Source organism: Alligator sinensis, unplaced genomic scaffold, assembly GCF_000455745.1.
Source record: "Alligator sinensis unplaced genomic scaffold, ASM45574v1 scaffold359_1, whole genome shotgun sequence".
Taxonomy (NCBI): domain Eukaryota; kingdom Metazoa; phylum Chordata; order Crocodylia; family Alligatoridae; genus Alligator; species Alligator sinensis.
The window spans coordinates 127,532-154,057 of NW_005842577.1; the positions used below are offsets into that span (position 1 = coordinate 127,532).

At 45.4% G+C, this 26,526-nt stretch overlaps 1 protein-coding gene across 1 annotated transcript; it reads right to left on the minus strand.

Moving 5' to 3' along the window:
- Nucleotides 1–3,401: 3,401 nt before the first annotated feature.
- LOC112551723 (OX-2 membrane glycoprotein-like) lies at nt 3,402–16,576 on the minus strand. Its single transcript, XM_025214278.1, has 6 exons — nt 16,452–16,576; nt 15,296–15,634; nt 13,252–13,566; nt 10,504–10,600; nt 6,134–6,254; nt 3,402–3,566 (listed from the first exon to the last, which is right to left on the minus strand). The coding sequence occupies exons 1-6, from the start codon at nt 16,531–16,533 to the stop codon at nt 3,402–3,404; spliced, it is 1,119 nt and encodes a 372-aa protein (XP_025070063.1). The 5' UTR covers nt 16,534–16,576.
- Nucleotides 16,577–26,526: the final 9,950 nt, after the last annotated feature.

A 26,526-nucleotide genomic window follows, 5' to 3' on the forward strand; every position in this document is an offset into this window, starting at 1 on the left:
ACAGGTTGCAGCTCTTAAAACAGCAACTGACACAAAAGTACAAAGTCCATCATTAACAAGGACCAAAATGGGGCTACTAAGCTACCTGTAGCAATCACCAGCTGAAACAAACTGACTGCCCACAATGATGCATCGCTCCTTCTTTCCTCTGTTGATTATATTTTCCAAATGTACATAAAGACAACCCTTTTCCTAGTGTGCCTGGCTACCTAAAATACAGACTCAGTCCTATCCTCTCCATTCCCAGTGCAATTTCAGCCTCATATTGTGTGTCAGATTTTAAATATTGTTTACTGGGATCTCAAACTTGTTCACCTGGGAAACCTCCTTTCTCTATCTAATCCCATGTTTCTATTCATAACAGGAATCATACATTTGGCAACTATGTACATCTACATGTGCACATTTCCTGCACAGTAACTTAAAATACTGCGTGGTACTGGTGCATGTCTACACGTGTATGCCTGTACTCTGCAGTAAATACAGTGATTTATGTTGACTTGAGAGGAAGTTTGATACCTGCATTATGCAGGTATCAAATTTATACCTGATTAGTTACAGCGCAGTAATGCATATGTAGACATGTTACTGCACAGTAACCTAGGGGCCTCCATGTTGAGTCTGCCCAGCCACTGGGGGTCAGCCAGAGCCCAGCCTCAGGACTTCTGTATGGCCCCTCTCAGGATGCTGGGCTGCGTTGCTCCCTGGCAGCCCCTAGCTGCATGATAAAAAGCCTGCAGTCATTTTGTGCCTTGAAGCACAGACTTCAAGGAACAGGCGGGAGCTGCTTGTGGCTCCAGCACCCCAGGAGGCCCCATGTGCCCCCCTGGACAGCCCACAGTTCTGGGTCTGCCTGGGCTGTACCCCTCCCCAGCTGCTCCCTGGCCACAATTGAGTGCTGCCAAGGATTGTGGCTGGCTGTATTCTTTGCACAGCCCTGTGATCCCCCTAGGGCTGCCACTGCTGGCTGTGCCACCAAGGCCAGCACCTTCTCCCCACTGCTGCTCACTCCTGACCTCTGTCTCTGCAGGACCATGTTGAAACACCTCGGCCATGCGGCTGCTACTCTGTGCCTCTGTCAGGGGTGCTGTTCCCAGCCCTCCAGGGCCAGCATCACAGGGCCAGCTGCACAATTATCCAGTCAGCCAGTGCAGGGCGTGATGTCCTCGTCCTACCCCATGGCCAGCCCCATTCCTGTCCACATGCTTTTGCCCATCCAGAGCCTCATGGGCCCAAACTAGATCTGGGAGGAGGTGCGCAAGCTCGTGGCACTGTGGGGCAAGAAGGAAGTCCTGAGGCAGTTTACCCAGGGCAGGTGCTCAAATGCCCACATTTATGAAGCCCTAGCAGCTGGGATGCCTGCGAGGTGCCACTCCTGGTTGCTGCAGCAATGCCGCATGAAGGCCAAGGACCCATGACTGGCCACAGTCGTCAGTCCAGTGGGACACTCAAGAGCTTGCACTCACACACCACCCTGACACCTCTGGTGACACGATATTGCAGGAGGGTACCTCGGGCCTTCAGTGACCCACCTTGTGCTCCTCCCTGGCTGCTGTGCTCACCGGCAGCTCAGGAAGCCCTGGCCAGTGGTTGGCTTGGCCTCGGCCCCATCCTGCTGCCATCCCTGAGGAGCAGCCAGCCATTCCACTGCCAGCAACACCATGCCACTGCCAGGCAGCAGCCCACCACACACCATGGGCCACAGAGACTGGGTAGAGCTGAACTCTGTCCATGATGGGGAGCCCCGCACCAAGCGTCCAGCCTCGCCAGCCCTATACTTGTATTAAGTCCTGGGGGGCAGACCCTCCCAGCCCCAGTTCCCACCTGCACCCTTGCCCCCAGCCACAGTCCTTGCCACCCCTCATTTCCCAGCCTGCTTGAACTCCCCTGGCCCCAGGTTGTCCCCACAGCATACAGAGAGGTGGGACACAGATCAGACTCTTATTGAGCAGCCCATGTCCCCACGGCTGGGTGGGCATGGGCCTCTCATGCACCGAGAAAGCTGTCAATCCTGGCGGTGATCTCCTCAGCAGCTGAGGGCAGGGACATGTAGCACTGTGGCAGGTAGCCCTCCAGGCAGTGGTAGGGGTTGTGGGGCAGGCTAGGCTTGCCCCCCATGCCTTTGTAGCTCAGGATCCCAAACCAGGAGTGCAGGAGTGCCCAGAGCACCAGCAGGATCGGCAGCAGCAGGGCATAGTGGCTGGGGCACCCCTCTGTCTGCACAGACATCTCTTCACATACAGCCCACAGCCATGCAGCAACAACATGCTCAGGATACAGGAGTGGCTAGCCCTGGGGTGCCTCTCCAGAGCCGTCACCAGCAGGGAGGGCAGGGCTGTGGCCAGCCCCTCATCCCAGTTGCCCAGGAGTCTTACGTGCCCCGAGCCCGGGCACCAGGGGATGCGTGCCAGTGCAGCAGAGCAGTGGGTCTGCAGGGGTAGAGGGGAGAACAGTTGGGCTTGCAGCCATGGCAGTAGGTGCTACCAGCATCCTGGCTTGGCTCACCCTGCAAAAAGGGCAGGGGAGGCAAGAAGCCTGCAGCTAACCCCTGGGAAGCAAGCAGGGATGGGGGACTTGGGCGGCACCCACCTGGGCCCAGGCCTGCCTGGCCAGCTTACCATGGTCCCTGGGCACCCACACATGGCTGACCTGCAATCTGAAGCCAGGCAGCGCAGAGCCTCTGGAGCAAATGTTGCAAACTCTCACAAAAGCCTGTGTCTTGCCTCTGCAGGGCCAACATCTGGATATGAGGAAGATGCTGCAGGGGCAATAGGACTGCTGCTACAGGCTCACTGCCACCTGCTATGGGAGCCTCTCAGAGGCACTGACTGCATCAATGGTATAGGCAGGATTGGACCTGCCTGCTCCAGTGGCTGGTGGTCACGGTGGAGGGCTTGGGGGCAGACCAGCAGACATAGCAGGTGGAGGACCTCATCCGGGAGGAGGCATCTCTGCAGGCACTTCACAACCACTGGGCCGTGGTGGCCCTGCAACAGCGGTGCATTCATCTGGAGGAGCAGCAGCTGGCTGCCTGGGACTGCCCCGGGGAGGCCATGCTCATGTCCCCTGTGACTTGGCCCCCTGCCCTGGCCCCGTGGGGCCCCTGAGTCCTACCTACCACCCTGCAGCAGGCCCCTGGCACTGCCCTGGAGCAGGTCCTGCAGCACCTGCCAGCCAAAGGTGTCCCTGGGATGAACTGTGGGTCCCAGACCCACAGGGGAACTCTTTGTGGCCAGGGTGCTAGCTGTCTGCCACCAGGATCTCCGCCCTGTGCTACCCCACATTGGACATTTCAGCATTTGTACTGATGTGAAAGCTTCTCAAGATTTCAGGAGTATTCTCAGCTACCTTTTTCTCATTTTCAGAAGGGAAACTTCACCCCTGCCTTAATTTCTTAAAATTTAATTATCCAACTCTTCAATACCATCCAGCGAAGTCTCATGGGCATTGGCCTCCTTGTTATTTTCTGTGTCTTGGAATGTCGCTCTACGCACCTTTCCAATATTTCGGCTCCTATTTTGCTTTTGTGGTGTCAACCTTTTCCGAAGAGATTCTGAGGTTGACCCCTGTAAAAGCAAGCAAAACAGTAAGGCTGCATTGATGATGATGATTTTTTTTTTACAGGAAAAGATATGGAGGAATAACACTAAGAGGAATCACCTGGATAGAACCTTCCAAATCAAATAGCAGAAATAAGTAGCTCACATAATAAAAGGTCAGGGAATATAAACACAACTGACTAAGGAACAAACTGATTAAGGAAAAAGGCTGATGCTGCTTTCAAGATGTGAAAGTTGTGTAACAACATGAAGGATACTGTAGGCCTCACTGGAACGCTGATTAATATGTATACTGCTCACACAAAAGCTTTGTTAAACTGTTGGCCAGAGTAGATCTGATCAGTGAACCTGACTGTTGCATGAACTCCTTGAATAAGCAAAACTTGGAAAGTGGACCAGATGTGCACTCCTGTCAGGAGATGGGAGTGGGAGATGGCTGGACAAGGGGTAGAATAGACCAGTACCAGGGTGATAAGGTTGGAATGGGAATACTTGGTTAAGGAGATAGAACAAGCCCATGGTACAGGACAGCTCAAGATATTTAAGATATTGGTGGAGTGTAATACATCATTTGTTTTGATCACTGTATAAAAGGAGTATTAGAAATTATAGCAACCTTGTTTTGGCCTTAAGGGAGTCTACCAATACCCTGGGAAGAATGATGAGAGCTCACTGTCTTCCTTCTGTTCTCCGGCTCCCAGGTGAGATCCCTTGTATCTCAAAATAAGAGTGGTGTAACAATGGCTTAAAACCACCTTCTCCCTGCTCTCTGTTGCTGCCCCTTATACTGAGATATGGTAACAGAGAATCAGGTTCCATGCCTCTTGCCCCTTCCTCTCCCTGTCTCTGCTTCTTTCTCCTCCACATTTTACTGAAAAGAAATAGTTACAGTGATAGGAGATAGACTCATATGTCTTGAGTGACTGGAGCTGAAGTTTAAGCAGCCTGTGTGATGGACACTGCTACACCAGGCCGCATGATTCAGGCAAAGGGCCACTGGTCCAGCAATCAAAAAATGTGATTTTGCCTGTCCAGGACTCACGGGGCAATATTGTCCAAGGAGTGCAACATCCCCAAGCCTAAGGTTCCCTAACTGGTGATGTTTTTCCAGCTCTTACACCCAGAGAACTGTCAGTGAGGAGCACTGGGCACTAGCTGTCTATGGAAGGTTTGGGGTCTGTACATTATTAGAGAGGTTAAAGTATGAAGCAAATGTAGATATATTTGGGTTTTGGTTTTAATCATCACTTTAAAATGTTCCAAAACTAGCTTGAACTTCATTTCCCTAATATTTTTTTGCTCTGAAACCTTATCACTATACTCACAAAGACCATGGCAAGTTCTTTGTTGACCTAATGTTACATGAAGATGTAAGCTAAAGTTACAGGTTCTTGAAACATCACTGCAAGGGAATACCAGTCTGCATGGAATTTTTATTTTTAATTTAGTTTCAATCTACAGTCCCACGAGGGTGGCTCTGGAGGCACAAAACTCACTTCTTTTAGGGTATGTGGCCCAGTGGAGCACAAATATTTGGCCAGCTTTAGAGCTGCAGATCAGGCTTGCAGAACTTCAAGTTCCAATTCTCAGCTCCACAACAACAAAGTTGTTCACTGGGTCTTCAGGCAGGACTTTGGAGCACCAAGCCTGGAAACCCTGTCTACCCTTGAACCATAGCTATCTACCCTTGAACCAATGGTTTCGCTTGAACCACAGACCTTGAACCTTGTGGGGGTCCCACAGAAGGCAGGCAGGGTTCAGCTGATATCCTACGTCTGAGTTGCTGAAAATTCATTGAGCCTGAGGTGTTCCAGATGAAACTACTAATCTGTGTATAAGAAATTGGCATCTTTTGAAGAAAAAGAAAACCAACCAAATAATTTATGACAGGCTCTAAGCACTTAATTTCATCCAGAGTGCACTGAAAACAATCATGTTTCCTTCACGTTTAAAGCCAGGTACAGACATTCAAAAAGCCTGAGGCAGAATTGATCTAAACTATGGTTTTCTGTAAGTGACATAGTTTAAATTAGTAGTGGATAGAACACATATTCACCCTTTGGTGGGGGTACAAACCTTAGACCGGGTTCCACCATTTTTTCTGTTCTATTGTGGGTATAGACTGTTTTTGAAAACCAAACTTCTATTCTGTTGTGGGTATAGATTTCCAATCACTTATATTGGAAAAAGTGTAATGTCTCTAGGTGACCTAAATGTCTTCCTAGAGTTTCCCAGCAAAGACAGGAAGCAAGGTCTTGATTTTCACTTACATTAAATGCTATTACACAAATAGAAAACCCTCCACCGCCTTCCAAAAAAAAAAAAAAAGGAAAAAAAAAAAAGAACCAAGTACAAAATATATAAACAAGCTTACATATGATAAAGAAAGGGTATCTTTTTCAATCTACATCTGTAGAGTATACCAGCAGATAATGAAGTCAATTTATCATTTGAAAGAAAATTAATTAAAAATGTTAAGTGACTATTTTAATGAGGACCTTGGCATATTGCATCTATGTTAGGCACCCACTTGAATATTCTTGCTCAGGTGTTTGCCTTGTTGAAATCATTACCTCATTTTGATAGGAAACAGGCTGGTTCCGTGGTGTCTGCAGGTTCTGGGAACTCTTGACCTTGTCTTCGTTTAAAAATGCTTCCCTTGAAGGAGTGCTGGGCATGCTGGAACCTTGTGATCTAGCATATTGAGATTAGACATTTATAAGTGACTGGAGGTATGGTGCACATTTTACAAAACATATTGAAGAGACATGCCTCTTGTATCAAAGGAATTTAACTTCTGGACAGAGACAATGAAAACAATGGGCTGATAATAATAGGCATAATAAAAGGGAATTAATCTCAGGACCCCTCTTTTGTTATCTAGTAACACTTCTTATGTTTAAACCCTGATGGATCTGCTATAGAGCAAAGTTCTTTTCAGCTCAGGGTCCACATCTCAATGAGAGCTGGGATTCCAGCACATGTAGGCATACCTGAGTTAGTCATATGGATATCTGATATCTATACAGAATGGACTTCAGCCACCATATAAGTACCTTGGGTTGTAGGTGGGCTTAAGAAACCTACAGCAACGCTTGTGTTGTCCAGCTCCACTGTGCCCAGCAACCATGCTGAATAGCTGGCTCAGGTCTCTCTACATCTGCTGCAATGACACCTCTGAGTCCATCTCATTTCTTTCTTTCCAGAATGGTCTACTTTGACTAACAGCATAAAAAGAAAGCCTTAACTTACTCTATAAATTATAGTCTTTAGTAGGAGGTAGTTGGATTTTGGCAGAATGTTGTTAATAGCAACTGTCTCTACAAAATGCTTTGATTTGAATGAACTTGCAAACTGCATCAAAAAATTTCATCAGATTTTTTCCCCCAATAATCTCTATTTTATAATTCAAACACTCTAATTTCTTCCCAGAGTCTCTTTTATACGTACAGTATGTAACCCATACTGTTTATACTGCAGGGATTTTTTTCTCCAAAGGAAAAAAATAGAGAAGCCAAGGGAGTAGGTGTAGAAGTTATAATTTAGAGATGCTTCTAAACAGGAGCCTGAAGGAGTTGGGAACTGGGAGATAGTCCCCTAGTTAGAGAGAAGTTGTCTGGCTAGCTAGTTAGAGAGTGAGAGCAAAGGTTGCCAACTGCTCCACAGTAAAGTTCATTGTTTAGTTCTTCTAGTTGATGTATGTGTGTGTTTATTGAACCTGGTGATTGCTACAAAGGAGAGGAGGCATGGGTTGTTTGAATAATTGCAGCCTGCACATATTGATAAAGTAGTGCAGGGCATAGCAATTCATCTAGTATTCACCCTGTGAGAGCCAAAGAAAGCGACAGTACTTACTAGGCATGCTCAGCAATTTTTCTTGAAGCTGCATAGAAAGTCACCATTCTGGACAGGCCTGATTTCTATATTTCTTGTCTGAAAGCTTGAGGGCAGGAAGGTTATTAGTACAAGAAAAGCCTTATGGTCTTGGCTTATTAACGCAGGACCAAGAATGATTTCTGGTATCAGGGCCAGTTTTGTAAAAACTCTGAATACTGGTGAGTGTTATGTTTGTATTACTTAAGTATTATTATTAGAGAAACAATTAACTGGGATGATTTAGTCAGGGCTGACCCTGCTTGAACCAGGGCTTTGGACAAGATGACCTCCTGAGATCTCTTATAGCCATATTTTTCTATGATTAAGGGGGGAGCGTTAGTCAGAGTACTACACACTCCTTCAAAGAATGTAATATTGGCCTTGAAGGAGAGATGGGATGGGAGTATCTGTCACACATAGAGGCTGCCAAATTTGCAGAAATTATTTTAGCTATTTGGTAAGCACTTCAAATCAGGATTCTCTCTCAGTTAGAAGGAGAACCAAAGCAGCAGTGAGGGTTAGTAAATTGAAATGTGAATGAAAAGTATGTAATAGCAGGAAGTACCAGGACAAAGTCTGCAGAGCTGTTAATATGGACTGCCAGTCCCAGAAACTCCCAGGGGCTGGGAGCCAAGGATAAAGGAAGCTTAAGGCTGGAGTAGGGGAAGAGAGAGCAGTGCGCACATGGCACTTGGTCAGCCCTAGGTGCTGGAGTGCACAGTGGAGCTGAAAATCTCACTTGCTCGGTCAGCTGGGACTGTGGACTGAAGGACCTGGACTCAGACTTGTGACACTAACCCTTGTGACCACCCCTTTGCTTCTTGTGCCAGTTTCTGGGGCTGCAGGTACAAAATTGTGTGCCAGAAATTGGCACATATTAGTGGCAGTTGTGGGATACTGAAGGGAGCTATCCCACAAGTGAGGCAAATGGGAATTGGTGGACATAGGCCATAAGACACAGAGCAAAGTGCTTCAACGAGTGTATAGATGTTGTTTGTTGTGTGGGCATTTAATCAGGGAAGATGAGTTTCATGGGAAACATACATTCCATGGAGTGTCTATATTCCCGCTCCCTCTAGTGCGGAGCAACAAGAATGGGGTGACGATTTGAAATGGCAGATGAGTTAAATGGGTGGAATGATGCTACGAATCCAAAATTCCTGAGCCCGTTGTTAACAGGGAAGGCCAGGGAGCTCTACTATGGGCTCAGCAGTGAAGCCAAACAGGTGTACAAGCACATGACAGGGGACCTCAGGAATGTTTTGGGTCCAGAGGCAGGTCCTGACTGGAACCGTGCAGCTTTCTTTAATGGTAAGACTTCAGCAGAGCATACATCATGTACATGTTACACTGTTTGGATTCAGCTATGTTAAAGCTGGTAAGAAAATGAGAACTCAGTGAGTGACTTTTTATAAAGATATTTTATAAAAGATTTGTTATCTGATCAGTACTGTCTGAAATCTACTGTCTGACTACAGTAATCCAGGAGATTGGCTCAATTACTAACTAAAGGACTGAAATGCTGGTAACTAGAAGGAGACTCTGACTGTTCCTGAAAGGGGCTGAAGTACTGATAAGCACTGAGACTCTTCGGTTTCTTTTCAAGATCTGAAGAAATCCAAGTGGCACCTATTGCAGTTCAAGCCACACTGTTGCCCAAGAAAATCAGCTCTGAACAAGAAGAAGAAATACAAATATTTGTATGTGTGTACACACTTAAGATTAGAAGTGTGCACATTATACACAAACTTTTTCACACATTGCAGATGCTTTATATCAAATCTGCATACCATGTACATATAGGGAAAAAACAGCAGAAGCCTTTAAGGGAGGGAGGACATATTTACTAGTAAACACTTTTAGTTTGAAAAGATATTTAACTATTTTAAGAGATGTTACTATTAGGGGCAGACAAATCAAGGAATCCAGTAAGGGTAGAAAATAGATAGACAAAAACTGTGACAACAATGCACTTTTTTATGCATGTATTAACCAGTCACAGGATTATAGGACAATAGGGCTGTGAGTGACCTCAGTGGAATCTCTATCCCCCTGCTCAAGGCAGGATCACCCCTGGCTAAACCATAAGTGCTGGTCCAAACTTCTCCTAAGAAATTCTGAGGGTATTCCAAAACTGAACCATCATCACTATTAGAAAGCTCTTTCCAACATCCAAGCTCAATTTGTCTTGTTGCCATTTAAGAGAGTTACTTTTTGTCATGTCCCTGCAACTGCAGAGAACGTTCTGTCACCAACCTGGCTGTGACCACCTTTCAGCTATTTGAAGACTGTTACTATATCTGTGATCAGCCTTCTCTTCTTCAGAGCAAAAAGCCCCAAATCTTCCAACCTCTCATAAGTCATGTTTTCCAGACCTCTAGTTATTTTTGTTGCTCTGTACTGGACCCTTTCTATTCTGTCTACATCTTTCTTGAAGTGCAGTGCCCAAAACAGTACTCTAGGAGAGGTTTCCCCCCAGCACTGAGTAAAGTGAAAAAATTACTTGACTTGCAACCCAATACAATTAATAAAACCCAATATGTTATTTCACCTTTCTATTTTGCAGTGCCTTACTGGTTGGTTTATTGCAAGAGCCTGTTTACTGAGCCATTGCAGAATAATGTATGGAACCCAAAAGTAATTACACAACATTCAGGATTTTGAAAAGCCCAGTCTGGCTGTTTACTTCTGGGTAATCTTTGCAAAGAACTTGTCTACATGTTGCAAGATGGTGCAATTCAGAAATATATCAGCTAGTTTCATACATGCCAGCTCCTGAGCTAGAACCAATATAGCTATATTTGCACAATGCTGTGCCTGGGTTATTAAGGTCTACTGAGACCTCAATAATTGGGGTACAAAGCAATGTGAATACAGCTATACACCTACTCAGAAAGCTAGCTCAACTAACACTGCACTGCACCACCTTATGTTGGATAGACCCACCAAAGTCCTGAAGAGCCATAATCTTGACCTGTGCTTCATCACACAAGCAAGCTGAAGTGTAGGAAAGGGGATTGTAACCGAGCTTGGTAACACAATTGTATTAAACAGTCATTTGACTTACTTTTCCCCTTTTCTTTTCTGTAGTAGTATGATCATAATTCCTAAGACAAAAATTATAGGAACTAGAAGAAAAAGAATAATCTTCTCCACAGGAACACCTGAAAAACACATTTCAACAAACAGACAAAGGTCACTCAGGAGCCCCAATGGAGGTGATCAATTTTTTGTTTCTTTTCTAGATACCAGGCCCAGGAAGCACCAGGTACCTCAGTTCTGAAGAGAATGTGTAAGCCAGGCAAACCATTAAACTGAAGCCCCTCATTTCCAAATGTAGCGTGAGAATGGAGTTGGTAAATTTTTCATTATGGATAAATTAAGCTTTTGTGTCAGTTTATGAATTGCTTCTAAACCAAGAATATTTTTGGGGGTGGATGAGTGAGGTACATGCCATGGCACTATGTAAAGGAGGGCACTGAAATGGCAGCAGGGGGCTGGAGGCTCTGACCCCACAGAAGGGGATGCAGAGCTTCCTTGTCAGACCCCACCCACTTTCCCCCTGGGAGATGCCACTGCTTCATGGAGCTGTCTACACGGCCCAGAACTGACAGGGTTAATCCTGTGGCAGTCACTGCCAATTAAGGGTTTTGTAGCCTTGTTCTGCCTCCCCTTCTACATCAGCTGCCATGTTCCCCTGCAGATGCTGGCCATAGGTGTGGCTAATGGGACTCCTGCCCCCAATCTGCACAGCCCTCAGCCCCCTGCTAGGTTTGCCTCTGGGGTGTCTGTGCTGTGCAAGTAAGACTCTGCCTGTCCCTCTGCCTCCTGCACTCAGTGCCACCCCCTCTGCACCCACCCCTTCACTCTGCTCAGGCAGCCAAAATACCAAGCTATGTTCCTGTTATAAACCAAACCTGATTTCATAGCATCATAAATAAAAACCTCATCATCAACCCTGAAACAGCACAAGACACAACATCCTTATCTGCCACAGGTAAAACAGGGGGACCATGGTGGCTTGCAGCTGCAAAGGTTGTTAAAAATATGCTCCAGAGTTCCCAGGAAGAGGGGCACACTCCCTGCTACAGGGAAAGGTCCCCCACAGTCCAGACCCTAACTTTGGCTGCAGCCACCACTCACTGCCTGTGAGGTAGGATTAAAAAAAACTTTGACACGTGAAGCAGCAGGAAAGAAAAATTACCTCGTGGCCCCATGCAGCAACCAGCAAAGCCCAGAAGCATGAGAACTACCCATAGCAGAACACGGGCACAGGTATGCCTAGATCATCTTTGACCAATGACTTTGCAACCTCTTCTTGAACATCTCCAATGATGGAGGGTCTACAACTTTTCTAGGCTGCCTATTTTGCTGTGTCATTTTTCCAACCATGATGAAGTTCTTCCTGACATCCCATCTAAACCTACTTTGCTGCAACTTCAAGTCACTGGTCCTTGTCCTACTTTCTGCAGCCAGAGAGATAAGATGTTTCCCCTCTCATTTATGGCAGCCTTTCAGGTATTTGAACGGTACATTGTGTCTCCTCTTCAGCACCTTTACCACAAGCTGAACATACTTACCTCCTTAAACCTCTCTTTGTATGAGTTTCCTCCCTAATCCTTTATTAGTTTTGTTGCCTACCTCTGGAACCGCTTTAACTTCTCCACATTCTTTTTAAAACGTAGAGCCCTAAACTTCACACAATATGTTAGATGAGGCCTAACCAGTGCCAACAAGAGAGACTCTATAACCTTCTATGTCTTACATGCAATGCTTCTATGGATGCATCCCTTTTGTGTGGCTGCATCACACTGCAGATGCATATTGAGTCTGTGTTCTAGCTAGACTCCTAGATCCTTCTCTGTAGTGCTGCCATCCAGCCAGGTATCACTCATTTGACATTTGTATTTTTTATTGTTCCTCCTGAGGTGCTGCACCCTGGATTTATCAGCATTGAATTTCATTCTGTTAACTCCAGCCCAGCTTTCTAATCTGTCAAGATCCTTCTGAATTGCACTCCCATCCTCCAAAGTGTTCACACGCCTTCCCAGTTGCTTGTCATCTGCAAACTTATTCAAGAAACTTTCTATAGTGGCATCTGCATCACTAATAAACAAACTGAACAGCACTGGGCCCAGAACAGACCCCTGTGGGACTCCACTTTAAACTTCCTGTCATTCTGACATGGAGCCACTGATAACTGGATCTTTGCCCTTTGAGACTTTGCTTGAGACTGTTGAGCCAGTTCTCTATCCACTTTACAGTAGTTTTCTTCAGGCCATTTTCTCCAATTTGTTTATAAAGTCATGCAGCATGTATCTAAAACCTTGCAGAAGTCCAGATACACTCACAGTATTCCCCTTATCCAAAGTAATTATCCAAGCTTGTTTGACATGATTTGTTCTAAATAACAAATCCAGTTCCCTGGGATGAAGTTCAGGAGGTCCTCCTGACTTAAATTTATCCTGATCCATCAAAAGCTCTCTGACTGTCTCTTTTGTCATCTCATCCCTCAACATCTGCACTTCTTTATTCAAATAATCTTTATGAGGTGTCCGGTTGTAGCCAACATTTTTTTTTTAGGCAAAGTAGCTATTGAGTAGCTCCACCTTCTCTCACCTCCTGTTACGAGTTCCCCGTGGTATCTAACAGTTCGCTATGTTTGTATGTTAAGGTGTTTCTGGTTTGGTTTACTGGAGGAAAACCAAGCAGGTGGTAGGTTCTATTTTGGTCAGTGTCAAGCAGGTAGCTGCAAATACAAGTCTGCTTTCCATTCCCCGACTGCATCCTACCCCACTTTATCAGTGCAGCCTACCTTCATATTCTTCTTCTTGTCTGTTATCCTCTTCTTGATAAACTATTTTCTCTTTAATTCCTTCAGGATGGTCTGGATGGTCCATTACACACGTCAGCCTTTTGAGGCATCCCAAGGAGAAGTTGCAAGCATTTGTCACCGTAACTGTTCCATCTGCATTGTGAACACTGCCTATGTCAGGCTTATGATCAGTCAGGACTCCCTCAGGTCGCCAGGTGATTTTGGGGGCAGGCCTTCCAGTAGCCGAGCAAATCGCAGTGAGGATCCCCTGGCTAATGAAATTTATGTGGAGCTCGGCTCTTATTTCTGAAACAGCTAAAAGCAGAAACAAAATGCAACAGACTTGAGGGTGTTCCTTTTGAGCTTGTTAAATAGTGTTATAGGTTTGGTTAAATGTTACTGACATTGATGGGCATCTTATCTACTTAGTTTATAATGGTTGCTTATTGGCTTCTGTATCAGGAATAAAAAGCTCAGGATAGCTCTGGACACAAATCCTCTCGATTAGTCTAAGTGAAATCTTACTCAGAAACTGCTGCATTAGCTTCTAAGTAGAAATTCTCCATGTCAGGGGAAGTCCCTTTGGAAATTGGATGTAGAATCGAGGGCAAGCAGAAGAAGTCCAGTCCATCTGCCTGAATCAATCTGATCAGCAATGTATCTATATGAATGCTGGTAATTGGTAGCAATCACTAGATATTTAACTTGCATAAGATTTTCCATTATAAATACTTATATTTATGTGCTCTAGCACCTCCATCATTTGCTGCTGCCTTTGAAATTCAACCATGCAAAGGCTCTAAGAGTAGTAAAATGCATTGTTCTTTCTACCAAGAAATATGTTTAGGTTTTTGAGCTATCAACCGGCAGAAATCACTGCTTCTCTTTTCCTGCTCATCAATGTGATAACAAATGAGCATTAACACCGGGGTTACATCATTGCCATAGGAGATGCAATGGAGTGGGAATATTTGTGAGCAAACACAGGAGGGTATGGAGGAGAGTTAAAACAAACACAGACACCCAGACATACTCCTAGACTAGGTTCATGGCTTCCGGGCACCCTATACTCCTATATCCCTGCCTGAATACATAGTTCAAAACCTTACACTTCATAAGGATAAGTAACAGAGAAAGTTGGGCAGGGGGTGGTATCTACTCTCTGGAAGTGGCACATGGTACCAGCTTTATGTTCTCTGTAGAGGCTGATAGATGGCATATGCTGCTGGCTTATGTAGTCCCTATAGTTCAGTGGTTTTTAAACTTCCTGAAGTTACAGAACCCGTTCATAACACCTTTTCTGCTGCCATTCCTTCACTCCTAGCTCTGTGGGCAGTGTGACCTGATGTGGAGCCAGGTAACGTGGCTCAGCAGTGCTGGCACACTGCCTCCCAGGCCTCTCCACCATTACCCCTAGCCTCTGTGCAGAACCCCTGGTGACCTATTGCAGAACCCAGGGTCCTGCAGACCAGTTTGAAAGTCACTGCCAGAGCTGAAGCAATCTGGGTTGTAACAGGGAAAGCTCAGGGTTTAAATTCTATTGACCTGTGCCCATGGTAATACAATTTCTGTTAAATATTTGTATTAAACAACATTTACTATTAAATATTTTTATTAAACAAAAGTAATTTTCTCAAAAACTATGTTGAGGGAAAGCTATTTATTCTTAATTCTGTGTTAAATTTCCAAATGATGCCTTGCAAAAGAGATTTTGAGTACTTGGTTCATGGCACAGATCAGATGTCCAGTGGGGCAGGAAATATTTTATCTGGCAGCAGTAAAGGTTGTTTCCTAACTCAAGTGTATGGCATTGCAAAATAACTTTTTACGTAGGTAGTTTTTATATGTCTGTACCCAAATCAGTTGGTAGAGGTTTATGAACTCAGACAATACACTATATTTCATGTCTAAAAAGTATCATAGAGATTATATAGCAAACATTTATTTCTTAATTAATGAATTCACAAGGAAGGCAACTCCATGGATATTTCCAGTCCTCTGCCAAAAGGGACTATAATGCTAAAGAAAAAGGGTACAACTTTACCTTGCACAGTTAGGTGGGTATCTCTGCTGAAAGAACCATGTGGAAATGCGTTGAAGAGGCATTTATAATCTCCTTCATCCTGTAGCGTCACATTGGGGAGAGTGATGGATGATGCATTCAGTCTTGTATCTGTAAATAGGACTCTGTTCTGAAGTAATCCCACAGATTTAGGTCTGTGTCTCTTGCTGTAGGTGGCTATGTTCTGGAATGAAGGTCCTATCCTCTTCTGCCAGGTTATTTGTAGAATATCTAGAGGAAGGGTGAAGTTACAGCTGAGGGTCACATTTTCACCGATGGCTACCGCAGGAACCATTTCACACTGCACTGCTTCTTTAAAACCTGGAAACAAGCCCAAATCAAGAGCAAATTAAATATTAATTCATGAAAGGTGCAACACCCTGTGGGACAAGAGGTCACAAGAGCATGCATTTCATGCAGTCCCAAACAGAAGAGCCTTTATTATATTCCTTTGTCTGCCCTTTAAACAAGCTACTTGTTCTCTCTCTCTACATATGGAGGTTCTCCGCAATTAGCTTATCCTCTGGCTCATTTTGCCAGTTCTGCCAGAGATATATTAAGAGATCATAGAAATATTTGAATGAGTTTACAATACCACAAAAACATGACAGTTATGGGACCTGCCATCAGTGATACCCTTCTCTTTAAACTCCCACACAATTAATAACTCGGTCCTCACAAAAACAGAACATGTACAAAGCAGAGAGATGAGAAACTGGGCAGTGTTCTGCAAGGGATTTTGATACTGCCTCTTTTTGTCTCCCATAGGCACGGTATTAGACACCCTTGTCTGCTGAACTTCTCTATTTCATTAGCTAAGCACAGAAGGAAGTTTGTGCTGTAAGGGCTAGAAAGAATATATTTAACATGTTTTTATTTTAAAAAGTGAGAAAGTGCAATTGATAATTGCATTATGTGAGAAGCTCTGACTTTTGGCATTTTCTTTCCCAGTTTCTGTGCCCACCACTCTAAGAGTCAGTCATTCCTCTTGTTATTGATTGAAAATGTTCTGACAGAACAGGACAACTCCTCTCAGTTGATGTACCTTATTCTCTGCCCTTTCTGGGACCAAATTTACCAGTGATCCCAGTCACATACCTGCATTATAAATAGGAGGATAAAAGGAAAAACCACCTACCTGTAACTGCAACCCAAAGCAGGCAAACATTACAAAGAAGAGGCATAGAGAACTTAAAGCACAAATCCCTCTGCAAACACATCGTATGGAATATTTTAACCTTCCTTTCCTGCAAGGAATCTGCAAGGAACATCACTGTCAAAGAGATGGAGTTGAGAAAATTGGCGCCTGTTTGCCTGTTGGCGCCTTCTTGCCTATTGGTCAGTACTGACCAATCAGGAGAGACATGACATTGAAAATACTTGCAACATTATATCCTGTATTATGTCATGTGAATGGCTGTGGCAGGGAGCCTTCTTGTACTTTGCTTCCTTCCTGTACTTTGTAACTGAGCCAACTATCGCCAGAGGAGCTGGAATAATTAATCATTAACCATTAATCAAATTCATTGAAAGCTAAACACACATCAGACAGAAAAATGGCAAGCCAAAGCACTTCAAATTTTGCGGGGGTGGGTTCAAAATGTCTTTCTTATTTGAAACTTTATTTATTGTTGTATTATATTGTACTATATTACTTCGGGCTGCTATAGAAGAAAGTACCAGTCCCATGAGGCATTCAGCCAGCATTTCTTAAAAGAAATAGCTTGGTTTAATGCACTAGTTCTAGTATTAAAATTTCCACCCATTTGTAGAGCTCCCCAACTTATCTTGTCTAGATATATCTACATATCGTCTCATGTCCTGATTTCCCTCTATAGTCCTGTTCACCCCCATTTTCAAGTACCACCCCTTTCTGTACCACACTTTCTTTTCACAGTTGCCTGCCACAGCCATTGGAGGAAGCCAACCAGAAACAGACCTTGAAGTAGATAGACAACAAGAAGGATCAGCATCAGGACCGCTAACAGTAGTATTACCTCCTTTTAGGGAAAGTTCTGCTTTCCAGAGGAGGGGGTTGTGATTTCATGGCAAGAATTGGCTCCTGACAAGTTCTACTGGTAGTCTCCATAGGTTTGGTCTAAGGGCCTCTTCTGCTGGTTGCTTTCAATGCTGATTGCTGCACATGCCCTCTTGCAGCTCTCCATATTGGTCCCTAGAAGAGCCAGCAAAGTAGAAGCCACACCTCACCTTCAAAGCATAGCAGTGTTGGTTGAAACCTAAGGATCAGAACAGTATATATGGGTCTGGAAAGAGGAGGAAACCCCAGCCAAGATAGCAGGGCTAATGTGGAGAAAGACCAGTAAGCATCCTGAGCTAGGAATGGGTGACAGACAAGGGGGAGGAGAGAACCCTAGGGAAGAGGTGGAAGGAGAAAGCAAGCTCATGCAAAAACATAGTGGAGAGAGCAGTATTTGTTGTGCAGAGAAAGTGGCAGATAGGAAACAGGAAAATCCTGGAGCAAATACTGTCTGGTACAGCAATGTGGGAAGCAGGGCACATGGAGAATCTGACTGAGACCAGGTCTGTAAGTCAAGAAAGGATGGAGTAATACCCCTGGGTAAGGCCTCATAGTTCAAGTAAGAGAGTACTGAGCTTCTGGTCCCTCCTCCATCACCTGGCTACTAGACTGTGGTGGTTGCAGGGCCATCTGGCTGCAATCTTGGCTGCGTTCAGGGTCCATGTCTGTCTGTGCATTCCCTTCCCCCGCTCACCTCGCTGCAACTGCCCAGGCTGCCCTGTGGCCCTCTGCACTGCCCAGCGTTTGAGGGGATAAGTCCCGTTAGCCAGGGCCTTTCATCACCTATGGCTGTGTGCCTGACTGCCGCATGTGTGCGGGTAAAACATCTTTTTTTAAGGATTATTCACAGAACTGCCAGGACCCATTTGCCAAGATCAATGGTAGTTCCATGAAAAAATGATACATTAGCCATGCATGTGCCATAAATTTTCGACAAGAAATTCACAATTTTCTCAGGGCCCTACTCTGGAGTACTGAAGAAACTGAGGCAGGTAACAGCATCCCAGGGTGTATTGCTGTGCTTTGATCTCTTGTGTGCTGGCTCAAGTAAATGGGGACAGTTTTAGAAATCCTCTTGAAACATTGCAGGTATTTGTTTGCATGACCATGTTTCCAAAGTGTCAAAATGTAAATTTAGAAAGAACTGCAGTTCTGGGAAAAAGTAAATCTCAGATAAAAACTGGTTTGAAGGGTATGGCATCAGAGGATCCCACACCGAAAAGGGATGTCTGACAGATTCTGGGCCCAGGATATGTGCCAGAGAGGTAGGATCTAAGAGAGCTTTCAAAGGCTTTAAAAAGACAATCAAGCATGTTGGTTAGGTCTGTGCAAAGTGGCTAGTATTCGCTTCGGATTCAGATGATTCAGGGGACAGTGATTCGATTTAGTGATTCAAATCACTGTCCTGATTTGGTTTGGCTGAATCTCCAAATCAACCAGGCCCATCCCCACCAGTCCAGCAATGGCTGCCCTGCCTGCCCCAGCTCCCAGCACTAGGGGGAAAAAAAGCCCCAACTCAGTGGGTGCTGCTGGGCGGGGGGTGATCCCCACTGTCTCCCACTGCCCCACGCTGCATGGGGGGCTCTGCATGAGCCCCCTGACCTCCCCCTACTCCCCCAGACCCCCCACATGGCTGCCCCACCTGCTACAGTTCTGGCCCTTTAAGAAAAAACAAAAATAAGAGAAAGCCCTGGACTCACTGCTCCTGTCAATCAGGGGGCAATTCCAACTGCCCCCTGCTGCATGGGGGCATCTGCCATGAGCCCCCTGAAGCCCCAAGGCTGCTGCAGGAGCGGTGAGTCCTGCGGGTTTTCTTCGTTTTGTTTTTCTTAAAGGGCTGGAGCTGGCCTGGGCGGGGAAGCCATGGTGGGGTTGGAGGAGTGGAGTCAGGGCGGGGGGCTCATGACAGAGCCCCCCATGCAGCGTGATGCAGTGGGGGGCAGCAAGGATTGCCCTCCCACCTGATAGCACCCAGTGGGCACTGGGGCTTTTCTTTAAAGGGCCAGGAACTGGGGTGGTCAGGGGTTGGGGGACTGAGGGAGCAGGCAGGGGTCCCCCCATGGTCCCCTGCCCCCTCTCCAAGCCCCCCTCCCCTGCCCCTACTAACTCAGAGTTTAGCTGCAGCTCCCTACTGCAGCCACCGGGGACTGCCTGAATCACCAAAGCTCTCCTAATCTTGTCCAAAGATTCAGAAAGCTTTCAATCGATTCGGACCTTTAAATTGGTCCCCGGATTTGATTTGGATTTGGAGATTTGGCCACCAAATCGGGCTGAATCTCCTCCAAATCAAATCACAACCTGAAGCTTTGTACAGCCCTAAAGTTGGTCTCTACACAACCAACTTGGTGAGTGACCAGCAGGAAGGGTGTGATCACAGCTAGGACAGTATTAATTTTTCTTGGATGGAAATGTGCATTTACTTAGCAGCTGTACAGTACCTAGTTTTTTTAAAGCTGACTGGCAGCTCTTATTAGCACTGCAGTGAAAACTACAGCCTGGCATGTTAACTCTGCATAACACTTCCAACAGTCCTTAAAAGCAAGAAAGTAAGAATATTTTTTGTGTTTCACAAAAGGCATGAACAGAGAGGAAGGAACAGGGATTGTACTGGAACTTTGTAACAAAGTTGACATGAACCATTTATTCTACTTACTTTTTTTCCTTTTAGTTTCTTTAAAGCTAAGGGCATGAGAATGATTCCTATAATAATAAAAATGATCGAAAGTTCAAGAACAATAACCAATCTTGTTTGCCTCAGAAACACCTGAAAAATACAAAACAACAAACAGAGAAAATCCTACAGTAATGCCAGTGAAGGTCTTAGGCAGACAAGGTTCTTTGGATAAATCTGATATCTTTTATTAGACCAACTCAAATAGTTGGAAAAATTCTTCTTAGCAAGCTTTTGGGTTCAAATACCCTTCGTCAGACTGAGGAAGCATCTGCAGTTGGTGTGTGCTCTTCCTGGATGGAATGAATAGTAAAGAGGCTAGAGGCTGGGCTGGTATGCATACAAGACAGGCAGTCGGTGAAGATGTAAACTGAGGAGTCAGTGCCTGAGATACAGGCTGGGGGAAGGCAGGGGAATGGCGGGGTGCCAGGGGAGAAATAGCTGGTAAATAGTGGAGACATACCTGGGGTCTCAGATGTTTGGCAGGTTATAGTGTGTCATAAATCCAATGTCCATATTTAGTCCATGATTTTTTGTATCCAAGAGGTTGATGAAGTGAAGTTCATAGGCTCAGCTGTCAAAAGTGTTATGTAAATTCCCTTTGAGACCTCTATCAGCTATCTAGATTTTGCCTGAGTTTTACACAGTTCCTAGCAGTGTAGTGGTAAAGTGCAATTAATTTATGGTTCTTTTTTAACTGTCAGCACACTTGTGGAAGTGTTTTTTTCCAGTGTATATTCTGTCTAACAGGCTTCTCAACTAGAGACACTCTGGGATCAGTTGTTCAGGAAGGTGTAGGTGTCTCGAGAGGGTCACCTTTCAGATTCCACATAAGTCCTTAAGGACAAGGATGGAAGTATTTAGCTTTGAAAACTCAGGGTCAGTCTCCTGTTAGACTTTTTTTTGAGGAGGAAGAAAAGCATATGAATAAAAGAGAAAAAGAAGAAAGTATCCCAAGCAGTTTTTGCCTCAAGCATGTGGCAGGAGCCCTGAAGGAGTGGGCAAGGACATACCCAGGAGGACCTGAGCTTGCTCAAAAATGTTCTGTTCTGTTAACTAAAGGAGACAGCATGTCTAGGTTTGGCCTGGTCAGCACTGCATACTGTTGCTGGCAAAGCTCAGTTCTCCCATCACACTCTGAGTGTGGACACACTCCCTGATCCCCTGTGGCAGCATAAACTTGTGTCACCAGCCCAGTGAAACCAGCTCCATAGGTAACAGAAGGCCCCTGGCTGCTATTTGGCAGCTGACATGAAGCAAGTGTACACACTCCCACACTTTCTACTAGTTCTTAAAAGGAACCACAAGAGCTGGTGCCTTCCAGGGTGCACTCCTCACCTACTGCTAGGTACTATGCAGGTGCATATGTATCCTTAGGGCCATGGGTGACTGGTGCCACCTTAGTCCCGCCCCCCCACGACCAGTCAGCTAGCGGGGCGGGGGGGTCCTCTGGCAGGCAATCTCACTGACTGGAGTGCGGGGGGAGCAGGTCTCCTGCAGCCAATCTGACCAACGGGGGAGTCCTCCTGTGACCGATCGCGAGGTAGACGATCAATGCAGCTGCTTCTAGAAGTGCTCAGAGCGGGGGGGGCCACCAGTGCTCCCACCTGTCCCCTGCCCCACCTGTCACCTAAGCAGTGAGCATGGCCAGTCAGGGGGTGCCCGGGAACTCTCAGGGTATGCATCGCCAATGCTGATGGCTTCCATACAGCAGCTGCTGGCTGCTGGCAGAAGCCCTATAAAATAAGCAAGTCCATTAGTTTGTAGCAAAGGTTGAGATTTGAGAAAACTAAATACATACATAGGCCTGCTGATTGGGAAATATTTTGTCCCTAATGCTACTTTATAATTTTGTTACCATATAATAGAGGGGTTGGCAAAATATGGCCCTTGGGTGGGCCGCTGCAAACTCATGGGATCTGGCCGGCCTGCAAGCAGCTGGTGGCTCTGGCTCCACCTTGTGTGTGGTGCTGGGCAGGCGGGGCTGTTTCCACTCAGTGCTGATCTGGCATCATCAGCTGTGGACCTGGGTGGACACCTGAATCCTCACTAGGAACCTGCCAGCCATGTCCACAGATGATGCTGGTGCCCACCTGCGTTTCTTCCTGTAAGCCGGGTGGGTACTGTCATAAGCTGCAGATGAGGCTGACATGTTCCAGGTTGGGCGGGGGATCAGGGCTTGCTTCCCTTTTGGCCAGGGGAAGGGATCTGGGTGTGCTATCTGCTACTGCCCTGGGTAGTGGAGGGAATCAGGGCAGTTGGAGAGAGAAGTGTGGCCCTGGACTTGTGGAGTTTTGGTGAGCTCTTGCAGTGGGAGGGGAGGACAGGGTGCTGACCTGGCCCGCGACAATGCACCAAAACTCAATATGTGGCCTGTGAGTCCAAATAATTGCCCACCCCTGACTTAATACAACAGTTGTTTTGAGGAGGCTGTTGGTCACTCACAGACAGAGGAACCAAAAGTATGTGTGTGATGAGGGTAGGGGAGAACCAGTTTCCTGAATTCCAGCTTGATCTACAAGGTGATACATGCTTGGTTTACACATGGGGTGACTTCACCCACATCCCAGTGTAAAAATAAAACTATTTCAAGATTCCTCCCTGAGAAATGTGAGAGAATGATGGCCAGGACTGGGGGAGATGCAGGGGGAGAGTCTGTGGTGGGCCAGTAGCCTGCACCGAGTCACCCACTTCACTGCACCCATGGACCACCTTCCAGGCTCTGAATGCCTCCCTGGGGGTAGCTCACGTCTGGCCAACTCCCTTCCTGGAGCACCCCCTCTAGCCTGGAGGTAACGTCACCACCACCCATGGTTTGGAGTGATCCTGGCTCTATGACACCTGGGAAACACAGGCCTAGTAGCCCTTGAGGGTACTCAACCCACTTCAAGAACTTGGGGTGTTCCCTCAGTCTGAAGCACAAGTAGTGGTCTCCCTTAATCAGCTGAACCAAGGGGACCCCAAGGCATAATCTAGACCCACTCCCAATAAGTCTCCCATGCTAGGTACAAAGCAGAACTTTATTGGTTACAAGGAGTAGGTTTGGCATAGGGTACAGGGTAGAGCAATATCAAAGAACTCCCATAGAGCAAACACGGTGGCTCGGTAGCCTTTGATCATACATCTGAGTTACTGTAAACTATTTATCTAGTTAGACTTGAGGCAGCTTACTCAGGAGTATCATCCAGAGGCAGATGGAGACTCCCTCTGGAGGCAGGCAGTTCCTTGATCATGAGTTTAAAGAAAGCAAGTTTCAGATGGTCCAGCTTCTCTCTAAGTTTTCATCATGGCTACTGCTCCTCCTCCCGGGCAGTCCTTCACTCCGCCAACGCCAACCCATTTGAAATGCATCCCTGGTTGCCAGGTAGACTGGCATTGCTTAGAAGAATAAGCCCCTGCACCCAGGTATGTGATACCAGTCACGTAGGCAGAGGGACCAGGTTACCTGCGTCCCTCAGGAATGTATCCAGCTCAGGTCACAACTCAGGGTCACATGAAGAGATGGGGCAGAAGAGTGACCATGGAAATCAGATTGTCAGGTAGTGGAGTTTTGGAGAGAGACAGGGATGGTATTCTGCCACAGAGTCTATACTGACTTGATGTGTTTGATATAGGCACACCCAGACATCTCTAAAAAGTAAGAGAGGGGCAATGTGCAATGCCATATTAACCCTTTAGTGGGCCTGAGGCAAACAAACTTGTAGGCCCCTACTTAATACTGTGTGTGTATATATCTCCACTCAATAATTATAATACATAAAATGAGCACAACTGGGCCCCTTCTTCACTTAGGGCCCTAGGCATGTGCCTAGTTTGCCTATGCGTTAATCCGGCTCTGGCAATGTGTAACCATAGCAGAGAGGAAGACTTAACACAGCATGAGTTTTTGGCCACAACAAATAACACAGCCCTGGACTCTAGGCAGTGCTATATGTATAATTCGTGAAAAGACAGAGCTGTGCATACGCAGTCTGTTGGAGCCTGTTGTGAGTGAGTCTGCTGGAGGACTCACCTAGCCTGCCTGTTCTGGTTGTTTTTTTCCACAGCTCTTTAAGATAAAATATAGACACAATAGTCTGAAGAACCAATGGTAATATAAGAAGCTGCTGAGAGTCCAGACAGACACAAGATTGCAGCAGGAGTCACACATCTCAGCCCTGAGCAGAAGCTCACAAGACCATGTTGTGAACCTAGAAATAAGAGCAGCAATGATGAAATAGGTTAGCTGCTGCTGGTCATGTAGGCTATTTTTTTTGCTTTTTATCTTATCTTTACACTATATCCCCAGGTCCTGGGCCTGAGGGATTCACCACATGCCCTCTCCCTCTCAAATGACAGTCCAGACGCAGAGAATAGCATGCAAACCATGGTGAGACTGCTTTTAAAATCAGTCTTTATTTTCATCAAATCAATACAATATTTACTGCTTTTTATTTATTTATTTTTTGCGAAACACGCCTCCTCAGAAGTGTTTTTATAATTTCTAGTGACAGCTAAGTCTCATTAGGTTTACCTTTACAGCACACTAACATAGGCTAACACACCCACCCAAATCCCTCATCTTGGCATAAAGCAGATGTAATACCTGTAAAAATACATTTAAAACTGCTTTTGCTAATCCCTCCTCTTAAGGAGGAATTTATGGGCATTTTTTACACGTGTTCCCAACATGGCACTGGATACTTTTAATTAGCAAGCCATGTTAATTAAAAGCATCTGCATGCCATGTGTGTCATAGCACAGCATGTTGCTGTGCTGAGAAAATGGCAGCAGGACACTTTGAATAAAGCATATCAAATGTGTTTTATTTCAAAGTGAACCACTGCCATTTTTTCAGTGTGGAGACACTGCACCACTGATACATGTGATATGTGAGGCTTCCAGAGCATGTCAATTTACGTGCTCCAGCAGACTCAGTTAATCAAGTCTGCTCCAACACAATGGATTTCCAGAGCATTGGAGCGGGCTGCCCGCATGTGTCTAAGTGCCCTATATTTCCTTGTCCCAATTAAGTATTCAGTGTAGGGTACCAGAGGCATGCATATCCTCTTCATGGATCATTCCATATAAAGCAGCATTTGCATCTTCAGCAAAATGAACAGCCTTTATAATCTTTACATCCTGAACTCAATGGGCATCTATAGACGTGATCTGGGTGTGGGAGGGGGGCACTGAAATTAGAGTGGCTCCAAGAGTGGCTTATTAAACGAACTTTAAATAAAGTGCTCTCGCTCTCAAAACTTTCTGTATGAAGAAAAGTCTCCACATTTTTTGTTCTGATTTGGGATAAAATGTATGTTGAAACACTGAATTTTTTTTACAGAATACACATTCTAAATTTTGCTCAGCTCTTCAATCTGTTAGCTAATTAGTATATCGCTAAATGATTTGCCTATGGGCCTCTGTACATGCCACATTTTTTGCCCTTTCTTGCACTGCAACTGTGTGACTGCTTGCACAGGTGGAATTTCCAGATGCTTTAAAAGTCTTTCTGGTGCATTAAAATAAAATTCCTTGGATATAGTTTAGTTTTGATCACCAGGAATTAAAGCATCAGGCCCATGGATTTGTTGGGTGCAAACAGAAAGGCACTCAAAGATGTTTAATGAGCTTCTTTGTCCACCAGATGGCTCTGTGGGTTTTTTGTAGTTCACCCCTTCCTCTACCAGATTTCACTTTGATTAGCAGATTGGAGACAAAGAAGACACCTGCAATTTGCTAGTACTTCTGTCTAATGTTTCTTTTCAGACACCAGGTGAGCAGCTCAGCCCAACACGAATCAATCTTCTGCTCACCTACCTGCCTAGACACCTGTGTCTTCGCATCCCCCGCCTTCCCCCGTCCCAAACCTGTAATCATATCTAAATGGAAAGAGTCTTTTGCTCATATAAACTCTACAGCAATGCAGCAGGATTCTCACACAATACAATTGAAAGTTCAGGACTTATCTATTGGTTTAGTTCCTACTGGCTAACCCAGAAAGGATGAAAAATAGAGCAGCTGTAGTTAAATTAATTAATTCTGTATAAAAAGAACTGCTTTTAAAACAGCCAAACTAATGATTACAAATGTGTTTCAATTAGAAACTAGAAGACATTCAAATCACCAAGCTGACCTGCAGTTTTTGACCATAATTACTGGTTCTGCCAGTTTTTGCATCTCGGGTGAATATGTAAAACAATGTTCCTTTAAAGGGCTTGAGCCACAGGACATGAGGTTCCAGCCTGGAACTTGAGGACATGAGGTTTCACACTTTTCCCTCCCTTTCCCAACCCCTCCTATCTCTACTCATTGTCTTCCAAGCTTCCACCTATTTACATTTTTCACGGGTTCTTTTCTGTCAAAACAGTAGCAGTCTTGAAGGTTGCTTGTGTCTGAAAGCTTGCAAAGAACTCTTTTCCAACTATTTAGTTGGTCTAATAAAAATATCACATAGTTTCATAGTTCCATAGTAGCTAGGGTCAGGAGGGACCTGAACAGATCATCTAGCCTGACCCCCTGCCA